At 42.0% G+C, this 27,960-nt stretch overlaps 3 protein-coding genes across 3 annotated transcripts; all 3 read left to right on the forward strand.

The window, feature by feature from the left end:
* Nucleotides 1-9,155: 9,155 nt before the first annotated feature.
* LOC131969092 (E3 ubiquitin-protein ligase TRIM39-like) lies at nucleotides 9,156-10,672 on the forward strand. The gene has a single exon (XM_059330230.1). The coding sequence runs from the start codon at nucleotides 9,245-9,247 to the stop codon at nucleotides 10,670-10,672; it is 1,428 nt and encodes a 475-aa protein (XP_059186213.1). The 5' UTR covers nucleotides 9,156-9,244.
* Nucleotides 10,673-17,502: 6,830 nt separating this feature from the next.
* On the forward strand, nucleotides 17,503-18,927 carry LOC131969093 (nuclear factor 7, ovary-like). Its single transcript, XM_059330231.1, has one exon. The coding sequence runs from the start codon at nucleotides 17,503-17,505 to the stop codon at nucleotides 18,925-18,927; it is 1,425 nt and encodes a 474-aa protein (XP_059186214.1).
* Nucleotides 18,928-25,276: 6,349 nt separating this feature from the next.
* Nucleotides 25,277-26,725, forward strand: LOC131969094 (nuclear factor 7, ovary-like). Its single transcript, XM_059330233.1, has one exon. It carries the CDS (start codon nucleotides 25,277-25,279, stop codon nucleotides 26,723-26,725), a length of 1,449 nt encoding a protein of 482 aa, XP_059186216.1.
* Nucleotides 26,726-27,960: the final 1,235 nt, after the last annotated feature.

Consider the following 27,960-nt stretch of genomic DNA (forward strand, 5'->3'; position numbering starts at 1 on the left):
AAAAACGAAAGAAAAGATAGAAATTTCTTCATAAATACCAAATCTTCCTCAATTTTGTCTTAAGAACAAAATTAAGAAAAAAAAAGGTGGCACTTAAGAAGCATTTATTTTGTTAATGTTTAGTGAATCTGCCCAGAGATCTAAAAGCATCACAACCTCCATCACAACTCCCTGTGTACTGTGTTATAACCTTTAGCTTCCTTTTGTTACGACCTCAGGCGACTTATACAAAATGTCTTTGGTCCATCTGTCAAAATAACAAATACATATGTTCATTTAAAAGAAAGGAAAGCTCAGTAACGTAAACCAAACTGGTGGTTGTAGTTCTAATGAAACATGTAAATGGTGCATATAATATAATATAATATAATATAATATAATATAATATAATATAACATAATATAATATAATATAATATAATATAACATAATATAATATAATATAATATAATATAATATAATATAATATAACATAATATAATATAATATAATATAATATAATATAATATAATAATATGTTGGGAACTCTTTTCAGCAGTGGATTAACACATTGGAGGCTCCAGTGAGTTTTACAGCAGCAGGACAGGAAGTACAGACTGAGAATACACTAGATGGAGAATTAAATATTTACTACTTGGTACTTTAACACAAACTACCAAGATGCAGTTTGTTTTTTATGCCGTCATATACACTACCGGTCAAAAGTTTTAGAACACCCCAATTTTTCCAGTTTTTTATTGAAATTCAAGCAGTTCAAGTCAAATGAACAGCTTGAAAGGGTCCAAAGGTAAGTGGTGAACTGCCAGAGGTAAATAAAAAAAGGTAAGCTTAACCAAAACTGGAAAATAATGTACATTTCAGAATTATACAAGTAGGCCTTTTTCAGGGAACAAGAAATGGGTTAACAACTTAACTCTATGGAGTCTTGGGCTATTTTGTCCATTTTTGAATTCTTTTCATGTCTTTGTAAGTCATTTTGTGTCTTTTTTTGGTCATTTTGTGTCTTTTTTTAGTCATTTTGTGTTTTTTGGTGTCTTTTTTTTGTCATTTTGTGTCTTTTTTTGGTAATTTTGTGTCTTTTTTTAGTCATTTTGTGTCTTTTGGTGTCTTTTTTTTGTCATTTTGTGTCTTTTTTTGGTAATTTTGTGTCTTTTTTTAGTCATTTTGTGTCTTTTGGTGTATTTTTTGTCATTTTGTGTCTTTTTTTGGTCATTTTGTGTCTTTTTTTGTCATTTTGTGTCTTTTTTTGGTCATTTTGTGTCTTTTTTTTGTCCTTTAGTCCAACATAAAATGTGATTTTGAATCTTTTTTTTACTTTCAAAACACTATCATGCTCAATAAAGAATTTTAAATGTTGCATATGTGCATTCATTTCAGAGTAGACTGAGACATTAAACTGCATCATTTTCAATTAAATTCTGGAAAAGTTGGTGTGTTCTAAAACTTTTGACCAGTAGTGTAGGTTCCCAAATAGTCTTGTTTCCATGTATCAGATTGGCAAAAACGTTCTGACTGAGAGTCAAATATCACACTGAGCTGATAAAAAAAAGTATAAGGACTGTAAATATTACTGGGGAACATCACCTGAAGAAAGACATTCAGCATGAATGTATATTTTTTTAAAGAATGGCGACAAAACTCATGATTTTGACATTTTTCTTTTTTGTATTTTTGGTGTAAATGGACATTCAGAGTAGTAATATTAATAAGAACAGTAACAATAATTGTAACAGATAAAGTTTAAGTAGACAGGACAACTTAATGTTGTTTTTCCAGGATTTAGGTCAAAGTTGAACATAACTTATGGCAACAACAACAACAACAACAACAACAGCTGGTGAGACTGAAGCAGTGACTCATCGTCTCTATTCTCCCTTTGATCTCCTCAACAACAATCACTGGGTTTATTCCTCTCAGTCTCTCCTTTCTCTCTTTTCTTTTCCTCACCTGCTGCGTCAATGTGTGTGAGTCATCTGATGCTTATAGGCAACAGGTGGAAGGTGAGACACACACACACACACACACACACACACACACACACACACACACACACACACACACACACACCTCCATCCAGTAAATCAGATGTTATTATGTTGAGATCAGACCTCTTGAGTCAGATTCCCTTTTAACAGAAAAAGAGAAAGAGAGACAGGTGAGGCGGTCACATCTAAGATGCCTCGTCATTGATACACACACACACACACACACACACACACACACACTGAGTGGTCACAGCAGTGAGTCAGACTGACCCAGATATTGAAGATAAACTCTCACTGTGGCAGCTGTTGACTCAAAGCCCACATGACAGTGACTCTGCACAAATGTGTGTGTGTGTGTGTGTGTGTGTGTGTGTGTGTGTGTGTGTGTGTGTGTGTCAGGTGTGTTGCACCCGTGTTGCACCAGCTGCAGTTCCCCTCTGCACCACTAGAGGGACCATCAGACCACAGCAGACTACAGCTGAAGCAGCTTTACAACCAAACTGTTTTCTCCTTCACTCTCAAAAAAAAAACTTGTTCCCAGAACTAAATAAATAATAAATAATTTCCACCTAAATAAAATGCTTTAATTTAGCGAGAAACAGTTTTGTTAAGTGAACAAAACATAAATATGTCGGGTCAACATGATGTATTTGTGTTACTGTTATTAATTACCAGGGTCAGTCCAACTAGATTTATAAGGGTAATTGTAACATACTAACATAATTTTCTTGGGCCATTTAAACGTGTATGACATTATTAAAAGTTACTTTATTTAATAGGGTAGTTACAACTACTTTTTAAAATAGTGAAGTACATGAATTAATTGTGCTGAGCCAACAAAACAAAGTTAGGTTGAAGTGGTTTAGCCTAAAAGATTACCTTTATCATATGAAAATGAACATAATAGTAATTATTCAGGAAATAAATAATTTGTAAACAAAGTATTATATTCAGCAATTTAATTAGGTTGTTTTAACATAAAGTATTCTAGTGAATTTTAAAGTGTTGCATTTTATGCTAAAACTACATGTTTTAAAACTGTTCAAGCACAAAACATTTTATTTAGTAGAAGCTACATGTTAGACTGAGGAGAAGGTAGCAGACACCCAGTTCGCTTCTTTTGAGTGCATGGAAACTTCTACTTGTTTCTGAGATACAGTCTTTGGGTTTCTCAAACTAAGGATATTAATTAATAAGATCAAATTAAAATAAAAAAATTGTCATTATCGATTCTGTTTATCTGCCCAATCCTTTACCGGTTCCCTTACTGTTGTAACCAGTTCTTAATTCCCATCCTGATCTAAAATGTTTAAAATTTGCGCACAAAAACAGTCTGTCTAATATTTTTATTGCCCAACTTCATTAAGCCAAGTAAAAATACAGTCTTGTACAGAAGTATTATCAGCTAAATGTACTCAAGTATCAAAGGTAAAAGTATTCATTATGCAGTCAAATTTCCCATGTGACTGACATTTCGTCACCCTGTTTAAATAATCACTAACTCATTTTTTCAAGTTTTGCAGGAAACACAAAAAACTTCACCAAAAGTGTAACATATGACATTTATTGATCATTTCACTCAAAAAGGATGTAACAAAGGATGGCTATTGTTATAGTAATAACACTGTGTGTAAATTATGTAACTTAAGAGAAATAAATGACTTTTTGAACCTTTGTGACTTAAGCAAGATATGGTAACACTTTATTTTGAAGGTGTCTACATAAGAGTGACACAAGCCTGTCAGAAACATGACATGACAAGTATCATGAGCATTAATGTTACTTCCAAGTGTCATTAATGTTCATGACACATCCCATGTCATGTTTATGACACGCTCATGTCACTCTTATGTAGACACCTTCAAAATAAAGTGTTACCATATCTTGCTTAAGTCACAAAGGCATGTTCAAAAAATTGCCTAAGTCACATTTTATCTTGACTTAGACATAATAAATCTGCTTAAGTCACACACTTGACATAGGCCATTATGTTAAAGGGGTAAAGTCACATGATCTGATCAGCTGAGGATGGTGGAGATTTTACCATAGGTGGCTATGAGGAGATGATTTAGGCAAAAAAAAACCCAATTTTGACAAAAAATGACTTAGGCGATTATTTTAACAGTCTGATGACATCACTATGTTTATTAATACTGATGCATCAATGTGTTGGCAGCATTTTCCTGTTGCTCCTGAAGGTGAGGAGCTAGTTTTAAATACTTTATATCTACAGTTAGCTAGATTAGGCCAGTGGTTCATGACAGGATCATAATGAGAGAGAGAGAGAGAGAAAAGTAAAAAACAGTTTTCTTCCCTAATCATTGATTAATAGATCATTTCAACATATGTTTTCTCTTTTTGGGAAACATTAATGTGTTGCCAACTGCCCGTTGAGATCAACATTGCCTCAAGAGCTTTCCCTCCTTCACTACAGAAACACCATGGAGACTAATTATAGAGGTCTTTAAAACAGATGAGAGAGAATATATGTGTATTCTTTCAATAGAAAAAAACATTTGTGCAATGATGATGATGATGATGATGATGAGTCATGGTAACATTAGAGGACTGAATCACCTCTAAACAACACAGAGCTGACAATTCATCTGTGAAAGAAGAGAAAGAAGTTTGTGCAACTGAGACTGATCAGCTGATGAATGTTTGTCTGCTAGTAGAAGGTGTTTTAACTCCTTAGTGACAACTCTTCTCATATCTGTAACACACGGTTGCTAAGAGCTGCACGCTGGGAAATTAATTAATAAGCATAGTGACTAGTCTAATTAATTTGCTGAGGACTGGAAATGGGCATCATTTTGCTCGTTGTTAACTTCTAATGGTGATCTCATACTCTAAACCAGTCAACCTTTTTGAGTCGCGACCCCCAATTTAACATGCATGTTGTCTCACTGAACAGAATCTCACATACACAGTTCAGATCACCCAAAAAAGAAACAAAATTACCTAAAAAAGGAAAAAAAAAAATTACCAAAAAAGACACAAATTGAACACAAAATGATCAAAAAGACACAAGATTACCAAAAAAGACACAAAATGACTAAAAAAAAGACACAGAATTACCAAAAAAGTCACAAATTGACCACAAAATGATAAAAAAAAGACACAAAACGACCAAAAAACACACAAAATGACCCAAAAAAAATTACATTAAGTGACCAAAAAGACTAAAACACATTAACACATGAACACTTTAACACAGTGGAGACAGAGCTGACTTCCAAAATGATTTTTTTCTATGTGTGTGTTGCGTTGGGGGCTACAACTGCATTTCATTGTGAAATTCTGTATCATATTATGAAAGTGAGACTCAGATCAGGTGTGTTGCAACAATTGACGGGAAAACGTGTGGCAGCGTGTGTGCTGACTCATCTTACAGGTAATAAAAGTGTTCCTCTGACTCTAAGAGGAGACAAACAGACGAAAGGATGCAGACTAAACTCTGCTACACCAATGTCAAATGTTAAAAGGCCCAAAAATGCAAGAAATGGCCCAGTTGATAAACGTGGTAGTATAGTTTGTCCAACAACAGCAAAAAAAAAAAAACATGTCTTTTTTTGGTCATTTTGTGTCTAGCTAAAGGACACCATATTATGGAAAAAACTGAAAAAAGTCATAGTATAGTATGCCGTTCCAAATTGGGATTAAATAAAGATCTTAAATGATGAAAACCAAATAAAAGCCAAGTGTTGTATCCATCCATCCATTCTCGTCCGCTTATCCGGGGCCGGGTCGCGGGGGCAGCAGGCTAAGCAGGGCATTCCAGGCGCCCCTCTCCCCAGCCACAACGTCCAGCTCCTCCTGGGGGACCCCGAGGCGTTCCCAGGCCAGGAGAGAGATATAATCCCTCCACCGTGTTCTGGGTCTTCCCCGGGGCCTCCTACCAGTTGGACGTGCCCGGAACACCTCTAACGGGAGGCGCCCGGGAGGATCCTTACCAGATGCCCAAACCACCTCAGCTGGCTCCTTTCGACGCGAAGGAGCAGCAGCTCTACTCCGAGCTCCCTCCGGATGTCTGAGCTCCTCACCCTATCTCTAAGGCTGAGCCCAGCCACCCTACGGAGGAAGCTCATTTCAGCCGCTTGTATCCGCGATCTCATTCTTTCGGTCACTACCCAAAGCTCATGACCATAGGTGAGGGTTGGAACGTAGATGGAGCGGTAAATAGAGAGCTTTGCCTTCAGGCTCAGCTCCTTCTTCACCACGACGGTCCGGTACAACGCCCGCATCACTGCTGACGCTGCACCAAACCGCCTGTCCATCTCACGCTCCATTCTACCCTCACTCATTAACAAGACCCCGAGATACTTGAACTCCTTCGCTTGAGGCAGTACCTCTCTCCCCGCCCAGAGGGGGCAGTCCACCGTTTTCCGGCAGAGAACCATGGCCTCAGACTTGGAGGTGCTGACTCTCATCCCAACCGCTTCGCACTCGGCTGCAAACCGCCCCAGTGAGTGCTGGAGGTCCCGGCTTGATGAAGCCAAAAGAACCACATCATCTGCAAAAAGCAGAGATGCAATTCTGAGGTCACCAAACCGGATCCCTTCCTCCCCCCGGCTGCGCCTTGAGATCCTGTCCATGAAGACCACGAACAGAATCGGAGACAAGGGGCAACACCCACCGGGAACGTGTTTGACGTTGTGCCGAGTATGCGGACACTGCTCTCACTTTGGTTATATGGTTATATATCGTAGCAACGAGCCCGGTGCCCCATATTCCCGCAGTACCCCCCACAAGACTCCCTGAGGGACACGGTCATAAGCCTTCTCCAAATCCACAAAACACATGTAGACTGGACGGGCAAACTCCCATGCCCCCTCCAGAAGCCTCGCAAGGGTAAAGAGCTGGTCCGTTGTTCCACGGCCAGGACGGAAGCCGCATTGTTCCTCCTGAATCTGCGGTTCGACAATCGGCCGGAGCCTCCTTTCCAGCACCCTGGAGTAGACTTTCCCGGGGAGGCTGAGAAGTGTAATTCCACGGTAATTGGAACACACCCTCCGGTCCCCCTTTTTGAAAATGGGAACCACCACCCCGGTCTGCCACTCCACTGGCACTGTCCCAGACCTCCACGCGACACTGAAGAGGCGTGTCAACCATGACAGCCCAACAGTGTCCAGAGCCTTCAGCATCTCAGGGCGAATCTCATCCAACCCTGGCGCCTTGCCGCCGGGCAGCTTTTTAACTACCTCGGCGACCTCCGCCAGGGATATTGATGAGTCTTCCCCTGAGTCTTCAGACTCTGCCTCCTCTACGGAGGACGTTTTGGCTGGATTAAGGAGTTCCTCAAAGTGTTCTTTCCACCGTCTAAGGACATCCCCAGGTCGGGTCAGCAGGTCTCCTCCCCCGCTGAACACAGCTTGGGCCAAGCCCTGCTTTCCCTTCCTGAGTCGCCTGACGGTTTTCCAGAACCTCTTTGAGGCCGACCGAAAGTCCTCCTCCATGGCCTCCCCGAATTCCTCCCATACCCGAGTTTTTGCTTCAGCGACTGTCGCAGCTGTAGCCCTTCTGGCCGAACGGTACCTGTCTGCTCATTCCAGAGACCCCTCGGCCAGCCAAGACCGAAAGGCCTCCTTCTTCAGCTTGACGGCCTCCCTCACCGCTGGTGTCCACCAGCGGGTTCTTGGGTTGCCGCCACGACAGGAACCGACGGCCTTCAGGCCACAGCTCCTACCAGCCGCGTCAACAATTGAGGCTTTGAACATGGCCCATTCGGACTCCATGTCCCCAGCCTCACCCGGGATGTTGGAGAAATTCTTCCGGAGGCGTGAGTTGAAGACCCTGCAGACAGGGGCCTCTGCCAGACGTTCCCAGTTCACCCTCACTACGCGTTTGGGTTTGCCAGGTCTGTCTAGCATCCTCCCCCGCCACCTGATCCAACTCACCACCAGGTGGTGATCAGTTGACAGCTCTGCTCCTCTCTTCACCCGAATGTCCAAAACATGCGGCCGCAGATCAGACGATACGATAATAAAATCGATCATCGATCTTTGGCCTAGAGTGCTCTGGTACCAGGTACACCTATGAACAACTCTATGTTCTAACATGGTGTTCGTTATGGACAATCCGTGACTAGCGCAGAAGTCCAATAACAGAACACCACTCGGGTTTAGATCGGGCAGGCCGTTCCTCCCAATCACCCCCCTCATCAGTCATCCAAAAATCATTTAAAAGTCATACCATAGTATGCTGGTTTTTGTAAAGAAATTTACAAAAAGGCCCAAAAATGGTAGAAATGGCCCAATTATACTGTGTTGTATATGTGGTAATATAGTTTGTTAAAAAAAAAAATAGCTAAAGAACACCGTTTTATGGGATGTCCAAAAATCACCCACTCAAAAAAAAAGTCAATTCTATGTCAATTTCTGCTAAAAAAAAGAAAAGGAATGAAAAAATACACAAATAAAGTGAACTTCTTACTCTAGCGCTGCCTGGATATACTTAGGCCTATTTTGTTGTTTTTTTTAATCATATTTTAATTGAAACATTTTATGTTCTTTTGTTTTTTAATTAATTAAACTACATTTAATTGTGCAATTCTGTATTACATAACGTCAATGAAACTGAGCTTTGGTTTGTTGCCGTGACGACTCAGCATTTCACGGGAAAAGGTGTGGCAGCGTGTCTGAGTACAGGAAAACAAAACTGTTCCTCTTACACTAAGGACACACAGACGATAGGATACAACAAAACAAAGAAAAAAATAGTAAAATATGTTGTTCAAAATCATATTTAAAAGAGTCATAGTATAATATCTTGTTCAAAATGACAAAAAAAAGTCATAAAAAATAGATAAATAAAGTTGGTTTCTTACTCTAGTGCTACTTGTATAAACTTGGGTCTATTTTATTGTTTTTATTATATTTTAATTTAAACATTTGATCTTGTTTTTTTAATTAGTGTGTGTTGCGTTGGCGGCTACAACTGCATTTCATTGTGAAATTCTGTATCATATCATGAAAGTGAAACTCAGCTTAGGTGTGTTGCAACAATTGACGGGAAAACGTGTGGCAGCGTGTGTGCTGACTCATCTTACAGGTAATAAAAGTGTTCCTCTGACTCTAAGAGGAGACAAACAGACGAAAGGATGCAGACTAAACTCTGCTACACCAATGCAAGTTTAAGGAAGAACGCGGATTAAAGGAAAAGTTACTATAAAAGACCGTTCCAAAGAGGGAGGTTACCACAGCGGATTTTCTTCCTGTTCGAGTCTTCTGCCCGGTTTGTTTTCAGGATTTTACATACACTATGGCTTCCATATCAGAGAAGGATCTCTCTTGTCCTGTCTGCCAGGAAATCTTCAATGATCCTGTTGTCCTGTCATGCAGCCACAGCTTCTGTAAAGACTGTGTTCAGAGATGGTGGAGAGAGAAACAGATGCAGGAGTGTCCAGTTTGTAAGAAGTGCTCATCAAGGAGTCGACTGCCTCGAAACCTGGTATTAAAGAACCTGTGTGAAACTTTCTTACTTGAGACAGATCAGAGAGCCTCAGCAGAGTCAGAGCCTGTCTGCAGTCTGCACTCAGATAAATTCAAACTCTTCTGTCTGGACCATCAGCAGCCATTGTGTCTCGTCTGTCTGTATTCAGAAACACACAAAGGACACAGATTCAAACCCATCGATGAAGCTGCAAAGGATTATAAAGAGGAGCTGCAGAAATCCCTGAAGCCCTTACAGGAGAAACTGAAGCTCTTTGAACAAGTTAAAGGAAACTGTGATCAAACAGCAGAACACATTAAGGTCCAGGCCCGACACACAGAGAGGCAGATTAAGGAGCAGTTTAAGAAGCTTCACCAGTTTCTAGAAGAGGAAGAGGAGGCCAGGATCTCTGCTCTGAGGGAGGAAGAGGAGCAGAAGAGTCAGGTGATGGAGGAGAAGATTGATGCTCTGAGCAGAGAGATAGCAGCTCTTTCAGACACAATCAGAGCCACAGAGGAGGAGCTGAGAGCTGAACACGTCTCATTCCTGCAGAACTACAAGGCTGCAGTGGAAAGAGTCCAGCAGCGCCCCCTGCTGGAGGATCCACAGCTGCTCTCAGGAGCTCTGATAGATGTGGCCAAACACCTGGGCAACCTGGCCTACAACATCTGGGACAAGATGAAGGAGATGGTCTCCTACACTCCTGTGGTTCTGGATCCAAACACTGCTCATCCAACACTCGTCCTGTCTGAAGATCTGACCAGTGTGAGGTTTGGAGAGTACCGGAGGCTTCCTGAAAACCCAGACAGGTTTGATACCTTTTGTGTTGTTCTGGGCTCTGAGGGTTTTGACTCTGGGACTCACAGCTGGGACGTTGAGGTTGGAGACAGCACACACTGGTCTGTGGGTTTGGCAGCAGAGTCTGTCAAGAGGAAAGGGCCAATACAGTCTGGAATATGGAGAATAGGATTCTATGATGGTAGATATGAAGTCCGCTCCACATCAATTCAACCAAGTGTTCTTCCAGTGAAGAAGAAGCTTCAGAGGATCAGAGTTCATCTGGACTGGACCAGAGGAATGCTCTCATTCCTTGATCTTGACACTAACAGACCCATAGAAACCTTTATACGTGTTTTCACTGAAAAGGTCTTTCCATATTTTACTGTTAACAGAGACGGCTCTCCAATTAAAATCTTACCAGAGACGGGTGACCTAAGACCGATGGCAACAGTTAGAGGTCTTTACGACATTGTTTAGACACACACCTACAGCAATCTCTTTTTAAAGGGAGGTTCCATCTATCTAATTCAATGTTATTTAAATTTTTATTTCATTGCTCTTATAATATTGTTTACTGTAAACATACAGCAATCTTTTTTTCTTTGGGGATGTTTCATCTATCTAATTGAACTTTATTGTAATTTTAATTGTTTTGGGTATTTTATTGTTATTGTTATATTGTTTATTGTATTGTCTCAAATCAGGAGAACTGACATTGACCAACAACAAAAAATTGTGATACTGTGATATTGGTATCTGTATCAAGGCTGCCATGACTAAAAAAAGAAAGAAAAAAAAAAGGCGACCATTGCAGAATATACCATCAAATCATCCAATCTGAAGTATCCAATAGACCAAGTATTATTTTGACAATGTGTCGACATGCTGGTTGCAAAAAAGAAAAAGAAAAAAAACGGACAGACAAAAATCTGTTTGCAAAAAAAAATATGCAAGCAAAAAAACACTACTCACTCACAGTACTTTTACTATATTTTACTGTTGAAATGCTGTCTTGATAATGTAAAAACTTGTCACTCTGGGATAGAAAAGCATAACGTATATTTAAATGTATAAAATAATACTGTAATGTATATGTATAAAAAAGGAAGACTTTTATTAGTCTTCCACTGCACAACACGACATGTTCAAACAGACTATAACTCTTCCTGTGATTAAAGTTTTCTCAAGTATTTAAGCCGACTTGTGTTGATGTGTTCTGATAAGGGGTCTATATTCTGTCATGTAGCTTCTGTAAAGACTTTTGTAACATTGATAGATATAAATACAGGAGTGTCTACTTTGCAAGACCAGATCAAGAAGGAGGTCCTTGAGCTTACAGCCGTCCCTGTAAGATTGAAGACAGAAGGATCAGACCGCGGTTAGGAACAGACACCCACTACTATTATCTCATCAGTATTAGTCAAATTTCGTATTATAATTGCAACTGCTACTGACACTTCTGCTGTCATTTTATATTAACTGCTACTTTAAATATTACCATTAGTCATATGCCTTCTATTATTGCTGCTTCTTTTACTGTTACTACAGCTGTTAATGGATAATATTTACCAGAACCACAACTACTGTCATGAGTCACAGACATCTTTATATGGTTACTGCTATTATTGTTGTCAATGTTCATCTCCCTCTTCTCTATCCTCCCTCCCTCTCACATTCCATCTACTGTATTTTATTATGTTGATCTGTTCTGTACAAAGACATATTTTGCACATCTTTTTTTTTCTGTTACAGGTTTGTCTTTTGCAAGAGTTTTTCTTTGTCTGCTGAGGGTCAGAGGACAGAGGGTGTTGTAGACTCTACAGCAGGGGTCTCAAACTCAAATTACCTGGGGGCCGCCGGAGGCAGTATCAAAATGACCCCAAAAAGACACAAAATGACAAAAAAAAGACACAAAATGACAAAAAAAAAACACAGAATTACCAAAAAAAGACACAAAATTACTATAAAAAGACACAAAATGACCAAAAAAAGACACAAAATTACTATAAAAAGACACAAAATTACTAAAAAAAAGACACAAAATTACTAAAAAAAGAAACAAAATAACCCAAAAATACACAGAATTACCAAAAAAGACACCAAATTATTAAAAAGACACAAAATGACCAAAAAAAGACACAAAATTACTATAAAAAGACACAAAATGACCAAAAGACACAAAATTACTATAAAAAGACACAAAATGACCAAAAGACACAAAATGACAGAGAAACTAAATTACTTAAAAAAGAAACAAAATGACCCAAAAGACACAAAAAAGACACAAAAATGACCAAAAGACACAAAATGACAGAAAAACTAAATTACTTAAAAAAGAAACAAAATGACCCAAAAGACACAAAATGACCCAAAAAAGACACAAAAATGACAAAAAAAGACACAAAACTACTAAAAAAAGACACAAAATGACAGAAAAAACTAAATTACTTAAAAAAGAAACAAAATGACCCAAAAAAAGACACAAAATGACCCAAAAAAGACACAAAATGACAGAAAAAACTAAATTACTTAAAAAAGAAACAAAATGACCCAAAAAAAGACACAAAATGACCCAAAAAAGACACAAAATGACCAAAAGACACAAAATGACATCCATCCATCCATCCATCCATCCATCCATCCATTTTCTTCCGCTTATCTGGGGCCTGGTCGCGGGGGCAGCAGGCTAAGCAGGGCATTCCAGACGTCCCTCTCCCAGCCACAACGTCCAGCTCCTCCTGGGGGACCCCGAGGCGTTCCCAGGCCAGGAGAGAGATATAATCCCTCCACCGTGTTCTGGGTCTTCCCCGGGGCCTCCTACCAGTTGGACCTGGAACTCCTCTAACGGGAGGCGCCCGGGAGGCATCCTTACCAGATGCCCAAACCACCTCAGCTGACTCCTTTCGACGCGAAGGAGCAGCGACTCTACTCCGAGCTCCCTCCGGATGTCTGAGCTCCTCCCCCTATCTCTAAGGCTGAGCCCAGCCACCCTACGGAGGAAGCTCATTTCAGCCGCTTGTATCCGCGATCTTGCTATTTCGGTCACTACCCAAAGTTCGTGACCATAGGTGAGGGTTGGAACGTAGATGGACCGGTAAATCGAGAGCTTTGCCTTCCGGCTCAGCTCCTTCTTCACCACGACGGTCCGGTACAACGCCCGCATCACTGCTGACGCTGCACCAAACCGCCTGTCCATCTCACGCTCCGTTCTACCCTCACTCGTGAACAAGACCCCGAGATACTTGAACTCCTTCGCTTGAGGCAGTACCTCTCTCCCCACCCAGAGGGGGCAGTCCACCGTTTTCCGGCAGAGAACCACGGCCTCAGACTTGGAGGTGCTAACTCTCATCCCAACCGCTTCGCACTCGGCTGCAAACCGCCCCAATGAGTGCTGGAGGTCTCGGCTTGATGAAGCCAAAAGAACCACATCATCTGCAAAAAGCAGAGATGCAATTCTTAGGTCACCAAACCGAATCCCTTCCTCTCCCCGGCTGCGCCTTGAGATCCTGTCCATGAAAACCACAAACAGAATCGGAGACAAGGGGCAACTCTGGCGGAGGCCAACACCCACTGGGAACGTGTTTGACGTTGTGCCGAGTATGCGGACACAGCTCTCACTTTGGTTATATAGGGACCGGATAGCTCGTAGCAACGAGCCCGGTGCCCCATATTCCCGCAGTACCCCCCACAAGACTCCCCGAGGGACACGGTCGTAGGCCTTCTCTAAGTCCACAAAACACATGTAGACTGGATGGGCAAACTCCCATGCCCCCTCCAGAAGTCTCGCAAGGGTAAAGAGCTGGTCCGTTGTTCCACGGCCAGGACGGAAGCCGCATTGTTCCTCCTGAATCCGAGGTTCGACAATCGGCCGGAGCCTCCTTTCCAGCACCCTGGAGTAGACTTTTCCGGGGAGGCTGAGGAGTGTGATTCCACGGTAATTGGAACACACCCTCCGGTCCCCCTTTTTGAAAATGGGAACCACCACCCCAGTCTGCCACTCCACTGGCACTGTCCCAGACCTCCACCTTTTTGACTACCTCGGCGACCTCTGCCAGGGTTACTGGTGAGTCTTCCCCTGAGTCTTCAGACTCTGCCTCCTCTACAGAGGACGTGTTGGCTGGATTAAGGAGTTCCTCAAAGTGCTCTTTCTACCGTCCGACGACATCCACAGGTCGGGTCAGCAGGTCTCCGCCCCCGCTGAACACAGCTTGGGCCAAGCCCTGCTTTCCCTTCCTGAGACGCCCGACGGTTTTCCAGAACCTCTTTGAGGCCGACCGAAAGTCCTCCTCCATGGCCTCCCCGAATTCCTCCCATACCCGAGTTTTCGCTTCAGCGACAGCTGCAGCCCTTCTGGCCGAACGGTACCTGTCTGCTGATTCCAGAGACCCCTCGGCCAGCCAAGACCAAAAGGCCTCCTTCTTCAGCTTGACGGCCTCCCTCACCGCTGGTGTCCACCAGTGGGTTCTTGGGTTGCCGCCACGACAGGCACCGACGGCCTTCAGGCCACAGCTCCTACCAGCCGCATCAACAATTGAGGCTTTGAACATGGCCCATTTGGACTCCATGTCCCCAGCCTCACCCGGGATGTTGGAGAAATTCTTCCAGAGGTGTGAGTTGAAGACCCTGCGGACAGGGGCCTCCGCTAGACGTTCCCAGTTCACCCTCACTACACGTTTGGGTTTGCCAGGTCTGTCCAGCATCCTCCCCCGCCACCTGATCCAACTCATCACCAGGTGGTGATCAGTTGACAGCTCTGCTCCTCTCTTCACCCGAGTGTCCAGAACATGCGGCCGCAGATCTGACGATACGATAATGAAATCGATCATGGATCTTTGGCCTAGAGTGCTCTGGTACCAGGTACACTTATGAGCAACTCTATGTTCGAACATGGTGTTTGTTATGGACAATCCATGACTAGCACAGAAGTCCAATAACAAAACACCGCTCGGGTTCAGATCGGGCAGGCCGTTCCTCCCAATCACCCCCCTCCAGGTACCGTCATCGTTGCCCACGTGAGCGTTGAAGTCTCCCAGAAGAACTACAGAGTCTCCAGGCGGTACCCCTTCCAGGACACCACCCAGAGACTCCAAGAAGGCCGGGTACACCGAACTGCTGTTTGGTGCGTAGGCACAAACAACAGTCAGAGACCTTCTCCTCGCGACTTGCAGCCGCAAGGAGACGACCCTCTCGTTCCTCGGGGAGAACTCCAACACAGCGGCGCTCAGCCGGGGGCTTGTGAGTATCCCCACACCCGCCCGGCGCCTCTCACCCTGGGCAACTCCGGAAAAGGAGAGAGTCCAGCCTCTCTCCAGGAGTTTGGTTCCAGAGCCCACGCTATGTGTGGAGGTGAGCCCAACTATTTCTAGCTGGTACCGCTCCACCTCCCGCACAAGCTCGGGCTCCTTCCCCGCCAGCGAGGTGTCGTTCTACGTCCCCAGAGCTAGCCGCTGGAGCCGGGGGTCAGCACGCCCAGGTACCCGCCTTCGCCTGCTGCCCGACTCCCACTGCACCCGACCCCTATGCCCTACTCTGCGGGGGGTGGGCCCACAGGTCGGCGGATCCACGTCGCTTCTTCGGGCTGAGCCCGGCCGGGCCCCATGGACAAAAGCCCGGCCACCAGACGCTCGCCTGCGTGCTCCCCTCCCGGGTCTGGCTCCAGGAGGGGGCCCCGGTTTACCCGTGCCGGGCGAGGTACACAGATTTCTCGTGATCCGCTTCATAGAGGTCTTTTGAATCGTTCTTAGTCTGGCCCCTCCCCTGGGACCACTTTGCCATGGGAAACCCTACCAGGAGCTATTGCTCCCGACAACACAGCTCCCAGGATCACTGGAGCACACAAACCCCTCCACCACGATAAGGTGGCGATTCTTTGGAGGAGAAATGACAGAATGACAGAAAAACTAAATTACTTAAAAAAGAAACAAAATGACCCAAAAGACACAAAATGACCCAAAAAAGACACAAAAATGACCAAAAAAAAGACACAAAACTACTATAAAAAAAGACACAAAATGACAGAAAAAACTAAATTTCTTAAAAAAGAACAAAAATGACCCAAAAAAAGACACAAAATGACCCAAAAAAGACACAAAATGACCAAAAGACACAAAATGACAGAAAAACTAACTCACATTAAACTTTCATATCAAGGTGAGGGCCGCAAAATATCGACACGAGGGCCGCAATTGGCCCGCGGGCCGCGAGTTTGAGACCCCTGCTCTACAGACTGTGGAGCCCTTCGAGGCAAATTTGTGATTCTGACTTAAATAAATTAAACTGAATTGAAAATTGAAGTGGAAATGTTTCTTGTGTCATTTCCTGTTGGCTGTAGATGATCAGTCAGTGTAGTATGTTGGTAAGGCTGTGGTTCCTTTAGAGGAAGAATGAACAGAGACATGTGAACTTGCTGTAACAAAACTGATTCAACTGCATGACTTCTCTTCAACAGCATCCAAAGTTTAGCACAATTAAACTGGAGTTTTACTCATCACCAAACACACAAAATGAACAGGGTCAGCACTTAGCTGAGGGACACACCACATTCTGGTCTCCATAAGGCAATTATCTTGTCAATATGTCACCAAGACAGTTATTGATGTATGAAAGACATAATTTAAATGTCTAAAAGAGCTTAGTAATAAAATTATCAAATCATGTTTTTTTGTGAGTAGATATTAATATAACTAAATGTGTTTGGTATGTGATATTGTCTAGTACTAATCACAGGTCACTGAATTAAATCAAACCAAAATAATTTTTGTAGCAGACTTTTTGATATCATCAATTAATCTAAACTGTAAAATTTGATTGTATTGCCTTTGTTTTGAAGTCTCTAGCAAAGATTTTAAATGAGGGTAGAAACATAAGGGATGTTGGCAATGAAGAGCAAGTATGTTGCCGTTCCAAAGTACATTTCAAGTGTTACCTGGAGCAATTGACCTTTGGTCAATTACAGTTAATAGCTAACCATTACCTTAAAATGATCTGATAAAGTTCAAGACCTTTACTCACCTGAGACAAACCTGGGACATGCAGTGTGTCATTTTCCATTAAAGAGAACACAGACAGAGAGACGGACAGAGAGATTTACCTGGTTATCAAACTCACAGCTTCCACTGAGAGGACGGCTTCAGGAAGGAAGACTGGAATATTTCTACTTCAACCTGCTGCTGACTTCACACACTAAATGTGAGTTTACCACGACTAAAAAAAAACACAGTTCGTTTTCTAATTGAAAGACTCAAAGCATGATTGGCTGATTGCAATGTGCTGTGTGTCTGCTTTGTTTTCAGCATTTTACAAACACAATGGCATCATTTTTGGGAGAGGATCTCTCCTGTCCTGTCTGCCAGGAGATCTTCAAAGATCCTGTTCTCCTGTCATGCAGCCACAGCTTCTGCAACAGCTGTCTGCAGAACTGGTGGAGAGAGAAACAGATGCAGGAGTGTCCAGTTTGTAAGAAGTGCTCATCAAGGAGTCGACCGCCTCGAAACCTGGTATTAAAGAACCTGTGTGAAACTTTCTTACTTGAGACAGATCAGAGAGCTTCAGCAGAGTCAGAGCCTGTCTGCAGTCTGCACTCTGAGAAACTGAAACTCTTCTGTCTGAACCATCAGCAGCCAGTTTGTCTTGTCTGCAGAGATTCAAAAACCCACAACAACCACAGATTCAGACCCATCGATGAGGTTGTTCAGGATCACAGAGAGGAGCTGCAGAAATCCCTGAAGCCCTTACAGGAGAAACTGAAGCTCTTTCAACAAGTTAAAGGAAACTGTGATCAAACAGCAGAACACATTAAGGTCCAGGCCCGACACACAGAGAGGCAGATTAAGGAGCAGTTTAAGAAGCTTCACCAGCTTCTACAGGAGGAAGAGGAGGCCAGGATCTCTGCTCTGAGGGAGGAAGAGGAGCAGAAGAGTCAGGTGATGAAGGAGAAGATTGATGCTCTGAGCAGAAAGATAGCAGCTCTTTCATACACAATCAGAGCCACAGAGGAGGCGCTGAGAGCTGAACACGTCTCATTCCTGCAGAACTACAAGGCTGCAGTGGAAAGAGTCCAGCAGCGCCCCCTGCTGGAGGATCCACAGCTGCTCTCAGGAGCTCTGATAGATGTGGCCAAACACCTGGGCAACCTGACCTACAACATCTGGGACAAGATGAAGGACATGGTCTCCTACACTCCTGTGATTCTGGATCCAAACACTGCTCATCCAACACTCCTCCTGTCTGAAGATCTGACCAGTCTGAGGTTTGGAGAGTACCGGAGGCTTCCTGAAAACCCAGACAGGTTTGATACCGTTTGCTCTGTTCTGGGCTCTGAGGGTTTTGACTCTGGGACTCACAGCTGGGATGTTGAGGTTGGAGACAGCACATGCTGGTCTGTGGGTTTGGCAGCAGAGTCTGTCAAGAGGAAAGGGCCAATACAGTCTGGAATATGGAGAATAGTATTCTATGATGGTAGATATGAAATCCGCTCCACATCAATTCAAATTGTTCTTCCAGTGAAGAAGAAGCTTCAGAGGATCAGAGTTCATCTGGACTGGACCAGAGGAGAGCTCTCATTCCTTGATCTTGACACTAACAGACCCATAGAAACCATTTTACGTGTTTTCACTGAAAAGGTCTTTCCATATTTTACTGTTAACAGAGCCGGCTCTCCAATTAAAATCTTACCAAAGACGAGTGACCTAAGACCGATGTCAACAGTTAGAGGTCTTTACAACATTGTTTAGACACACACCTACAGCAATCTCTTTTTAAAGGGAGGTTCCATCTATCTAATTCAATGTTATTTAAATTTTTATTTCATTTTGTGTGCTTGCTTGCAAAAGCACACTAACTACTATTCACCGGGCTTATTAGTGCCACGGCTGAGCAGCGAGGCACTCATCCTCACTGCAAGCAGTGAGGATGAGTGCCGAAGCACGAGGCATCTCTTATTATTGCTCATGTTTATTATTATATATAGATTATTCTTCCGTAAAAACTTTGGCGCGTAACTAGTCTCACAGCTTTGAGAAATCGCGAAAAGTAAAAACGTCAAAAGTTGCGCCCTAAAATTACTATAAAAAGACACAAAATGACCAAAAGACACAAAATTACTATAAAAAGAAACAAAATGACCCAAAAGACACAAAATGACCCAAAAAAGACACAAATTGACCAAAAGACACAAAATGACAGACAAAACTAAATTACTTAAAAAAGAAACAAAATGACAGAAAAAAGACACAGAATTATTCAAAAAAAGATCAACACAAAATTACCAAAATAAGACACAAAATTACCAAAAAAAGTAATCCATACACAACACGGTAAAGTGCCATTCATATAAAACTCACATTAAACTTTCATATCAAGGTGAGGGCCACAAAATATCGTCACGAGGGCCGCAATTGGCCCGCGGGCCGCGAGTTTGAGACCCCTGCTCTACAGACTGTGGAGCCCTTCGAGGCAAATTTGTGATTCTGACTTAAATAAATTAAACTGAATTGAAAATTGAAGTGGAAATGTTTCTTGTGTCATTTCCTGTTGGCTGTAGATGATCAGTCAGTGTAGTATGTTGGTAAGGCTGTGGTTCCTTTAGAGGAAGAATGAACAGAGACATGTGAACTTGCTGTAACAAAACTGATTCAACTGCATGACTTCTCTTCAACAGCATCCAAAGTTTAGCACAATTACAATTAAACTGGAGTTTTACTCATCACCAAACACACAAAATGAACACTTAGCTGAGGGACACACCACATTCTGGTCTCCATAAGGCAATTATCTTGTCAATATGTCACCAAGACAGTTATTGATGTATGAAAGACATAATTTAAATGTCTAAAAGAGCTTAGTAATAAAATGATCAAATCATGTTTTTTTGTGAGTAGATATTAATATAACTAAATGTGTTTGGTATGTGATATTGTCTAGTACTAATCACAGGTCACTGAATTAAATCAAACCAAAATCATTTTTGTAGCAGCCTTTTTGATATCATCAATTAATCTAAACTGTAAAATTTGATTGTATTGCCTTTGTTTTGAAGTCTCTAGCAAATATTTTAAATGAGGGTAGAAACATAAGCGATGTTGGCAATGAAGAGCAAGTATGTTGCCGTTCCAAAGTACATTTCAAGTGTTACCTGGAGCAATTGACCTTTGGTCAATTACAGTTAATAGCTAACCATTAACTTAAAATGATCTGATAAAGTTCAAGACCTTTACTCACCTGAGACAAACCTGGGACATGCAGTGTGTCATTTTCCATTAAAGAGAACACAGACAGAGAGATTTACCTGGATATCAAACTCACAGCTTCCACTGAGAGGACGGCTTCAGGAAGGAAGACTGGAATATTTCTACTTCAACCTGCTGCTGACTTCACACACTAAATGTGAGTTTACCACGACTAAAAAAACACACAGTTCGTTTTCTAATTGAAAGACTCAAAGCATGATTGGCTGATTGCAATGTGCTGTGTGTCTGCTTTGTTTTCAGCATTTCACAAACACAATGGCATCATTATCTGAAGAGGATCTCTCCTGTCCTGTCTGCCAGGAGATCTTCAAAGATCCTGTTGTCATGTCATGCAGCCACAGCCTCTGCAACAGCTGTCTGCAGAACTGGTGGAAGGGGAAACAGATAAACGAGTGTCCAATTTGTAAGAGGAAGTCATCAAGGAGTCAACCACCTCATAACTTAGTATTAAAGAACCTGTGTGAGACCTTCATAGTGAAGAGAGACCAGAGAGCCTCAGCAGAGTCAGAGCCTGTCTGCAGTCTGCACTCTGAGAAACTGAAACTCTTCTGTCTGGACCATCAGCAGCCAGTTTGTCTTGTCTGCAGAGACTCAAAAAACCACAACAACCACAGATTCAGACCCATCGATGAAGTTGTTCAGGAACACAGAGAGGAGCTCCAGAAATCCCTGAAGCCCTTACAGGAGAAACTGAAGATCTTTGAGCATGTGAAAGGAAACTGTGATCAAACAGCAGAACACATTAAGGTCCAGGCCCGACACACAGAGAGTCAGATTAAGGAGCAGTTTAAGAAGCTTCACCAGTTTCTACAAGAGGAAGAGGAGGCCAGGATCTCTGCTCTGAGGGAGGAAGAGGAGCAGAAGAGTCAGGTGATGGAGGAGAAGATTGATGCTCTGAGCAGAGAGATAGCAGCTCTTTCAGACACAATCAGAGCCACAGAGGAGGAGCTGAGAGCTGAACACGTCTCATTCCTGCAGAACTACAAGGCTGCAGTGGAAAGAGTCCAGCAGCGCCCCCTGCTGGAGGATCCACAGCTGCTCTCAGGAGCTCTGATAGATGTGGCCAAACACCTGGGCAACCTGGCCTACAACATCTGGGACAAGATGAAGGAGATGGTCTCCTACAGTCCTGTGGTTCTGGATCCAAACACTGCTCATCCAACACTCGTCCTGTCTGAAGATCTGACCAGTTTAAGACATGAAGAGAGACAGAATTATAGTTGGTAGTACACACATGCAGAAGATACAATGCAAATTGTATTTAACCCTAAATGCATTGTCAAATAGGAGAACTGAAATAGTCTGACAACAGGAATAACATGTGAAGACTTTACTTAGTCATTCATTTTATCTTGCCTTGGGTTTTGGTTTGTTATGATGCTGGTGATTGAGCTGTCTTTGCTTTTACTATCTGTGCAAGTACTTAGTACTTTAGTATAGTTTATTATTCCACTGTGTCACACAAAAGAAGCAGAGATTTGCAAAAGTTTAAGATTGTAAGCTTATCGTGGGGTGTTTATTAATAACTATGTATAATTGATTGAATTGAAGAGTAAACATTTAAAATGTTTAATTTAACAATTATTGAACATTTTTCTTTCACAAAGAAAATAACTAGCACAAAAATCACCTTGTCTTTTGTGCATACTGACACATGAGTGGTACAGGGCACTTTGTTATTCTGATCTTACAGTAGAACAAACGGTATTGATGAACGCAGCAAAAGTTCTTAAATTGTTCTTACATACAAAGTTCATTATGTTTCAGAAATGCTCTCAAGATAAGAACACAAATATTGCAGTTAGAGTAACTTCACTTTTATAATGTAACTGTCTTGTGAAAGATTTTGCTTCTATCCTGTGTTTTTGATGAACATTTAAAGCCCACATAACCAATGATGTATGTTAGCCTTTTTATCTATTTTTGAATAATCTATCTGTGAAGCAGTAAAAAAATAAGGATCTACATTATCTTCAGATTATATTTTAGCTGCAGTCTCAATTCTGCAGACTCAGAAATTTTACTGAGCATATGCCATGAGCATAACTTCATTTTATTCAAACTGCTGCACAACAAGTAAGATCTGTTAAATTAATAACCTTTATAATGTGTTTATATAGAATATATTACAAGTTTGTTTTGTTTAAAAATACAACAATAAATTTACTGTTTTTAATGATCATGTTAAATCCTGCAATATGTAAATAAAATCCTCAAAGAAAAAAAGCATTGGTGTGTGTTTCATGATTATGAAGTGTTTTTACTCTTTTACTATCATCAGTTAACTTAACAGAAACAAGTAAAACACACAGAAGAAAAGCAGCTGGACATTTAACCAACTATCCATCTGTCTGTCTGTCTGTCTGTCTATCTATCTATCTATCTACAATCATGGAAAAAATATTAGACCATTGTTTTCTTCACTTTCTTGTTCATTGGAATGCCTGGTACAACTAAAGGTACATTTGTTTGGACAAATATAATGATGACAACAAAAATAGCTGATAAGAGTTTAATTTAAGAGCTGATATCTGGACATTTAACATGGTTTCCTTGATAATTATTATCAAGTTTTGTCTTATGAGCTATTTTGTTGTTATCATTATATTTGTCCAAACAAATGTACCTTTAGTTGTGCCAGACATTAAATGAACAAGAAATGAGAAATCAAGGGTGGTCTAATATTTTTTCCATGACTGTATCTATCTCTCTTTCCATATATCACCATCAGTTAACTGCACAGGCAGGAGTTAAACACAGAGAAGACGCAGCAGCGGGACATTGAACCAACAGATAAAAAGACAGATAAAGGAGGTTTTTGACTCACGTTGACTGAAGTTGAAGTCCTGTCTCCTTTCCGCCAATACACGCGTCCTTATCAAGTCCAAGAAGGGAAATAACAAAGACATAATATCTCAAAAACACTTTTAAATGGTCCATATTCCTGGTCCTGACACTTTTCCAGTTAAAGTGAATGCTCGCCCGGCTTAAGCTAGCTCCGTGATTTCAGTCCAACCGCGTCCTGCTGTATTCCCAACAACAAAACTGTCCATACCACTTTAATATGAAGCGGCTTGATTTTTCACTCTTTCAATATCCTGGAAAGCACCTTCAAATATTGCGGTGAAGGAGGGTCCTCAGCGGAGGGTGAATCAGCAGGTGAATCCGCGTCGTGTTGACCGGGAGAAGGGGCTAGCATCGCCCGGGAGCTAACAGCTAGCTAGCGGGGCTAACCTCACTGTAGCCTCATGAGTCCGAAGAACCGAGCTGGGTAGACTCGGTCAGTGATAGCAGTGGTGTTTCTTCCTCCTCAAGTCAATGTCTTTTTAAAGTTTATCACATTAAATAACTGTTATTCAGCCGATATTTTGGCGTTAACGTCACCTGTCAGTTAGCTGTCAGAGGGCCGCCGGAAGGGCATTGTTGTTACCATAGCAACCAATTAGTCATCATTACAGGACGTCAACGGCTCGTTTTTAAACGTTTAAGAAAAAAGTTTCAACGGTTAATTTTTTAAATCAGAAATTCAACACACAGGTAAACAATAAATAAAGTTCTTTATTTTCTTATGTTTTTTTTTTATATTATTCCAAAAATAATTTTAATCTGTCAGTAAAATCTAAACCAAACTTAAAACCAAACATGTTGAACCAGTTGAAGTTTTATCAGGCTACAGTAAGGAGCAGAGCATTTACAAGAAAAGGTGTGACGGACATCAGCATGTTTAAAATGTTTTGTCTGGCTTGTCATACAAGGAACCAATGTAGTTCCTCTCACACTCAGGTCGCTTTCAGATATAAAGTCTGGTGGACGCGGTACGATTCAGTGGTGGAGTTGCATCATTATTGCTTTTTTCATTTGGTTTGGTTTTGTTTTCATACTGTGCTTTATCAAGAGCACCAAGCAATGTGAACAAATGTTCCCCTGTTGGCGCTGTCCCTTGCCTATAGGAGAGAATACGTGAGGGACACTTTTTCCGACCAAGTTGTGTACGTATCTATTTTTATACGTGAAGGGAGCATTAATGAGGCGGATCTTTGGATGATGCTGAAGTCATGCAGTTGAACCGGTTTCGTAAAGACGAGTTCACATATCTCAGTACATTCTTTTACTAAAGGAACCTCGCCCTTATCTTCTGACTACATACCAAACCTGAAAACAAACCAAACAGAACGCTAAACAGGAAGAAAAAACTTGTTTAGCCTTTACAAAACATGATCTGATGAAGCTCCACCCCTTGCTTGATTCACCTGAAGGTGTGTCATTTTCACTGAAAGAGAATCACAGACGGAGAAACAGACAGAGAGATTTATCTCTGTAGCAAACTCCACTGAGAGAGGACAAGATCAGGAGGGAAAACTGGAATATTGCAACTTCAACCTGCTGCTGACTTCACACACTAAATGTGAGTTGTTGTTTTTTTAACAGTTTAATTTCTAGTTGACAACTAAAAGCATGACTTACTGTTTTGATATGTGCTCTTTGCTTTGTTTTCAAGATTTTACAATCACTATGGCTTCCATTTCATTGTGCAATTCTGTATCAGATAATGAAATTGAGCTTTGGTTTTCTTGCAGCAATTCTCGGGAAAAGGTGCTGCAGCGTGTCTGCTGACTCATCTTACAGGAAAACAGAACTGTTCCTCTTACACGAAAAGACAAACAGACGAAAGGACGCAGACTAAACTCTGCTAAACAAATGCAAGTTTAAGGGAAAAACACAGATTAAAGTAAAAGTAACTTCAAAAGACCGTTCCAAAGAGGGAGGTTACCACACCGGATTTTCTTCCTGTTCAAGTCTTCTGCCTGTTTTTTTTTAGGATTTTACATACACAATGGCTTCCATATCAGAGGAGGATCTCTCCTGTCCTGTCTGCCAGGAAATCTTCAAAGATCCTGTTGTCCTGTCCTGCAGCCACAGCTTCTGCAACGACTGTCTGCAGAACTGGTGGAAGGGGAAACAGATACAGGAGTGTCCAGTTTGTAAGAGGAAGTCATCAAGGAGTCAACCACCTCATAACTTAGTATTAAAGAACCTGTGTGAGACCTTCATAGTGAAGAGAGATCAGAGAGCCTCAGCAGAGTCAGAGCCTGTCTGCAGTCTGCACTCTGAGAAACTGAAACTCTTCTGTCTGAACCATCAGCAGCCAGTTTGTGTTGTCTGCCTGCATTCAAAAGCACACAACAACCACAGAATCAGACCCATCGATGAAGCTGCACAGGATCACAGAGAGGAGCTGCAGAAATCCCTGGAGCCCTTACAGGAGAAACTGAAGATCTTTGAACAAGTTAAAGGAACATGTCATCAAACAGCAGAACACATTAAGGTCCAGGCCCGACACACAGAGAGGCAGATTAAGGAGCAGTTTAAGAAGCTTCACCGGTTTCTAGAAGAGGAAGAGGAGGCCAGGATCTCTGCTCTGAGGGTGGAAGAGGAGCAGAAGAGTCAGGTGATGAAGGAGAAGATTGATGCTCTGAGCAGAGAGATAGCAGCTCTTTCAGACACAATCAGAGCCACAGAGGAGGAGCTGAGAGCTGAACACGTCTCATTCCTGCAGAACTACAAGGCTGCAGTGGAAAGAGTCCAGCAGCGCCCCCTGCTGGAGGATCCACAGCTGCTCTCAGGAGCTCTGATAGATGTGGCCAAACACCTGGGCAACCTGGCCTACAACATCTGGGACACGATGAAGGAGATGGTCTCCTACACTCCTGTGATTCTGGATCCAAACACTGCTCATCCAGAACTCCTCCTGTCTGAAGATCTGACCAGTCTGAAACGTGGAGAGGAACAGGAGCGTCCTGAAAACCCAGAGAGGTTTGATACCGTTTGCTCTGTTCTGGGCTCTGAGGGTTTTGACTCTGGGACTCACAGCTGGGTTGTTGAGGTTGGAGACAGCACAGACTGGTATCTGGGTGTGGCAGCAGAGTCTGTCAAGAGGAAAGGGTCACCACGATCAAAATTATGGAGAATAGGATTCTGTAAAGGACGCTATAAAATGTTCCCCCCGACATCCAAACCAAAGGTTCTCTCAATAGAGAAGAAGCTCCAGAGGATCAAAGTTCATCTGAAAATTAAAACAGGAAAACTGTCATTCTGTAATGCTGATACTGGCACACACATATTCACCTTCATACACTATTTCACTGGGAAGGCGTTTCCGTACTTCAGCAACAGCGACAAAATACCAATTAAGATTTTGCTAGAAGAGGGAAAGAGGGAGGAGGAGGATGATGATGATTATTGTTATGACAGCAGCGATGAGGAGATCTACTGTGGTTATTAGGTAGCACACAATACATAAATCTACAGAAAAACTTCTTAAAATGAAGTACTAAGTCACTGAGTAACAAATCAAATATAATTTAATTGTATTTCTCTCAAAATAAACAGTCAGTCACTGGGACTGAAACAGATTGACAACAGATAAAACTGAGACCATCAATTGTAAATGAGAATTATTGTGTTTTGTCATTCATTTCTATCTTACTTGGTGATTTAGTGATTCAGTTTTTAGACTTTCATTAACCTCTGCAAGATGGACATTGTTAAAACTGTGTGAGGTGTGTGAGATTGATCACTTTTAATATATAATTTATCTGACCTGAGTTAAGGATAATGAATGAATATAGATTTGTATAATACATGAGAAGCTGTAGATTATGTTTGATTAATAAATACAAAAAAAAACAAATGCTGGAGCCGTTTAAGTTTGTAGAGATAAAAATGATTTTGCTGCAGTTGTATAAATGAAATCCTGAATGTTTCTGATGGAGATGAAGATAGAAATAAAACATGTCTGTGTGATATGACAGACCTGAGTATGTGGGTGTAACTGCACAGGCAGGAGTTAAACACAGAGAAGACGCAGCAGCGGGACATTGAACCAACAGATAAAAAGACAGATAAAGGAGGTTTTTGACTCACGTTGACTGAAGTTGAAGTCCTGTCTCCTTTCCGCCAATACACGCGTCCTTATCAAGTCCAAGAAGGGAAATAACAAAGACAAAATATCTCCAAAAACACTTTTAAATGGTCCATATTCCTGGTCCTGACACTTTTCCAGTTAAAGTGAATGCTCGCCCGGCTTAAGCTAGCTCCGTGATTTCAGTCCAACCGCGTCCTGCTGTATTCCCAACTAGAAAACTGTCCATACCACTTTAATATGAAGCGGCTTGATTTTTCACTCTTTCAATATCCTGGAAAGCACCTTCAAATATTGCGGTGAAGGAGGGTCCTCAGCGGAGGGTGAATCAGCAGGTGAATCCGCGTCGTGTTGAGCGGGAGAAGGGGCTAGCATCGCCCGGGAGCTAACAGCTAGCTAGCGGGGCTAACCTCACTGTAGCCTCATGAGTCCGAAGAACCGAGCTGGGTAGACTCGGTCAGTGATAGCAGTGGTGTTTCTTCCTCCTCAAGTCAATGTCTTTTTAAAGTTTATCACATTAAATAACTGTTATTCAGCCGCTATTTTGGCGTTAACGTCACCTGTCAGTTAGCTGTCAGAGGGCCGCCGGAAGGGCC

The sequence above is a fragment of the Centropristis striata genome, chromosome 3 (genome assembly GCF_030273125.1).
Source record: "Centropristis striata isolate RG_2023a ecotype Rhode Island chromosome 3, C.striata_1.0, whole genome shotgun sequence".
Taxonomy (NCBI): Eukaryota; Metazoa; Chordata; class Actinopteri; order Perciformes; family Serranidae; genus Centropristis; species Centropristis striata.

Bases quoted from the DNA above. Each gene is read 5' to 3' on its own strand.
- LOC131969092 (XM_059330230.1), top strand. From the start codon at position 9,245: ATGGCTTCCATATCAGAGAAGGATCTCTCTTGTCCTGTCTGCCAGGAA.
- LOC131969093 (XM_059330231.1), top strand. From the start codon at position 17,503: ATGGCATCATTTTTGGGAGAGGATCTCTCCTGTCCTGTCTGCCAGGAG.
- LOC131969094 (XM_059330233.1), top strand. From the start codon at position 25,277: ATGGCTTCCATATCAGAGGAGGATCTCTCCTGTCCTGTCTGCCAGGAA.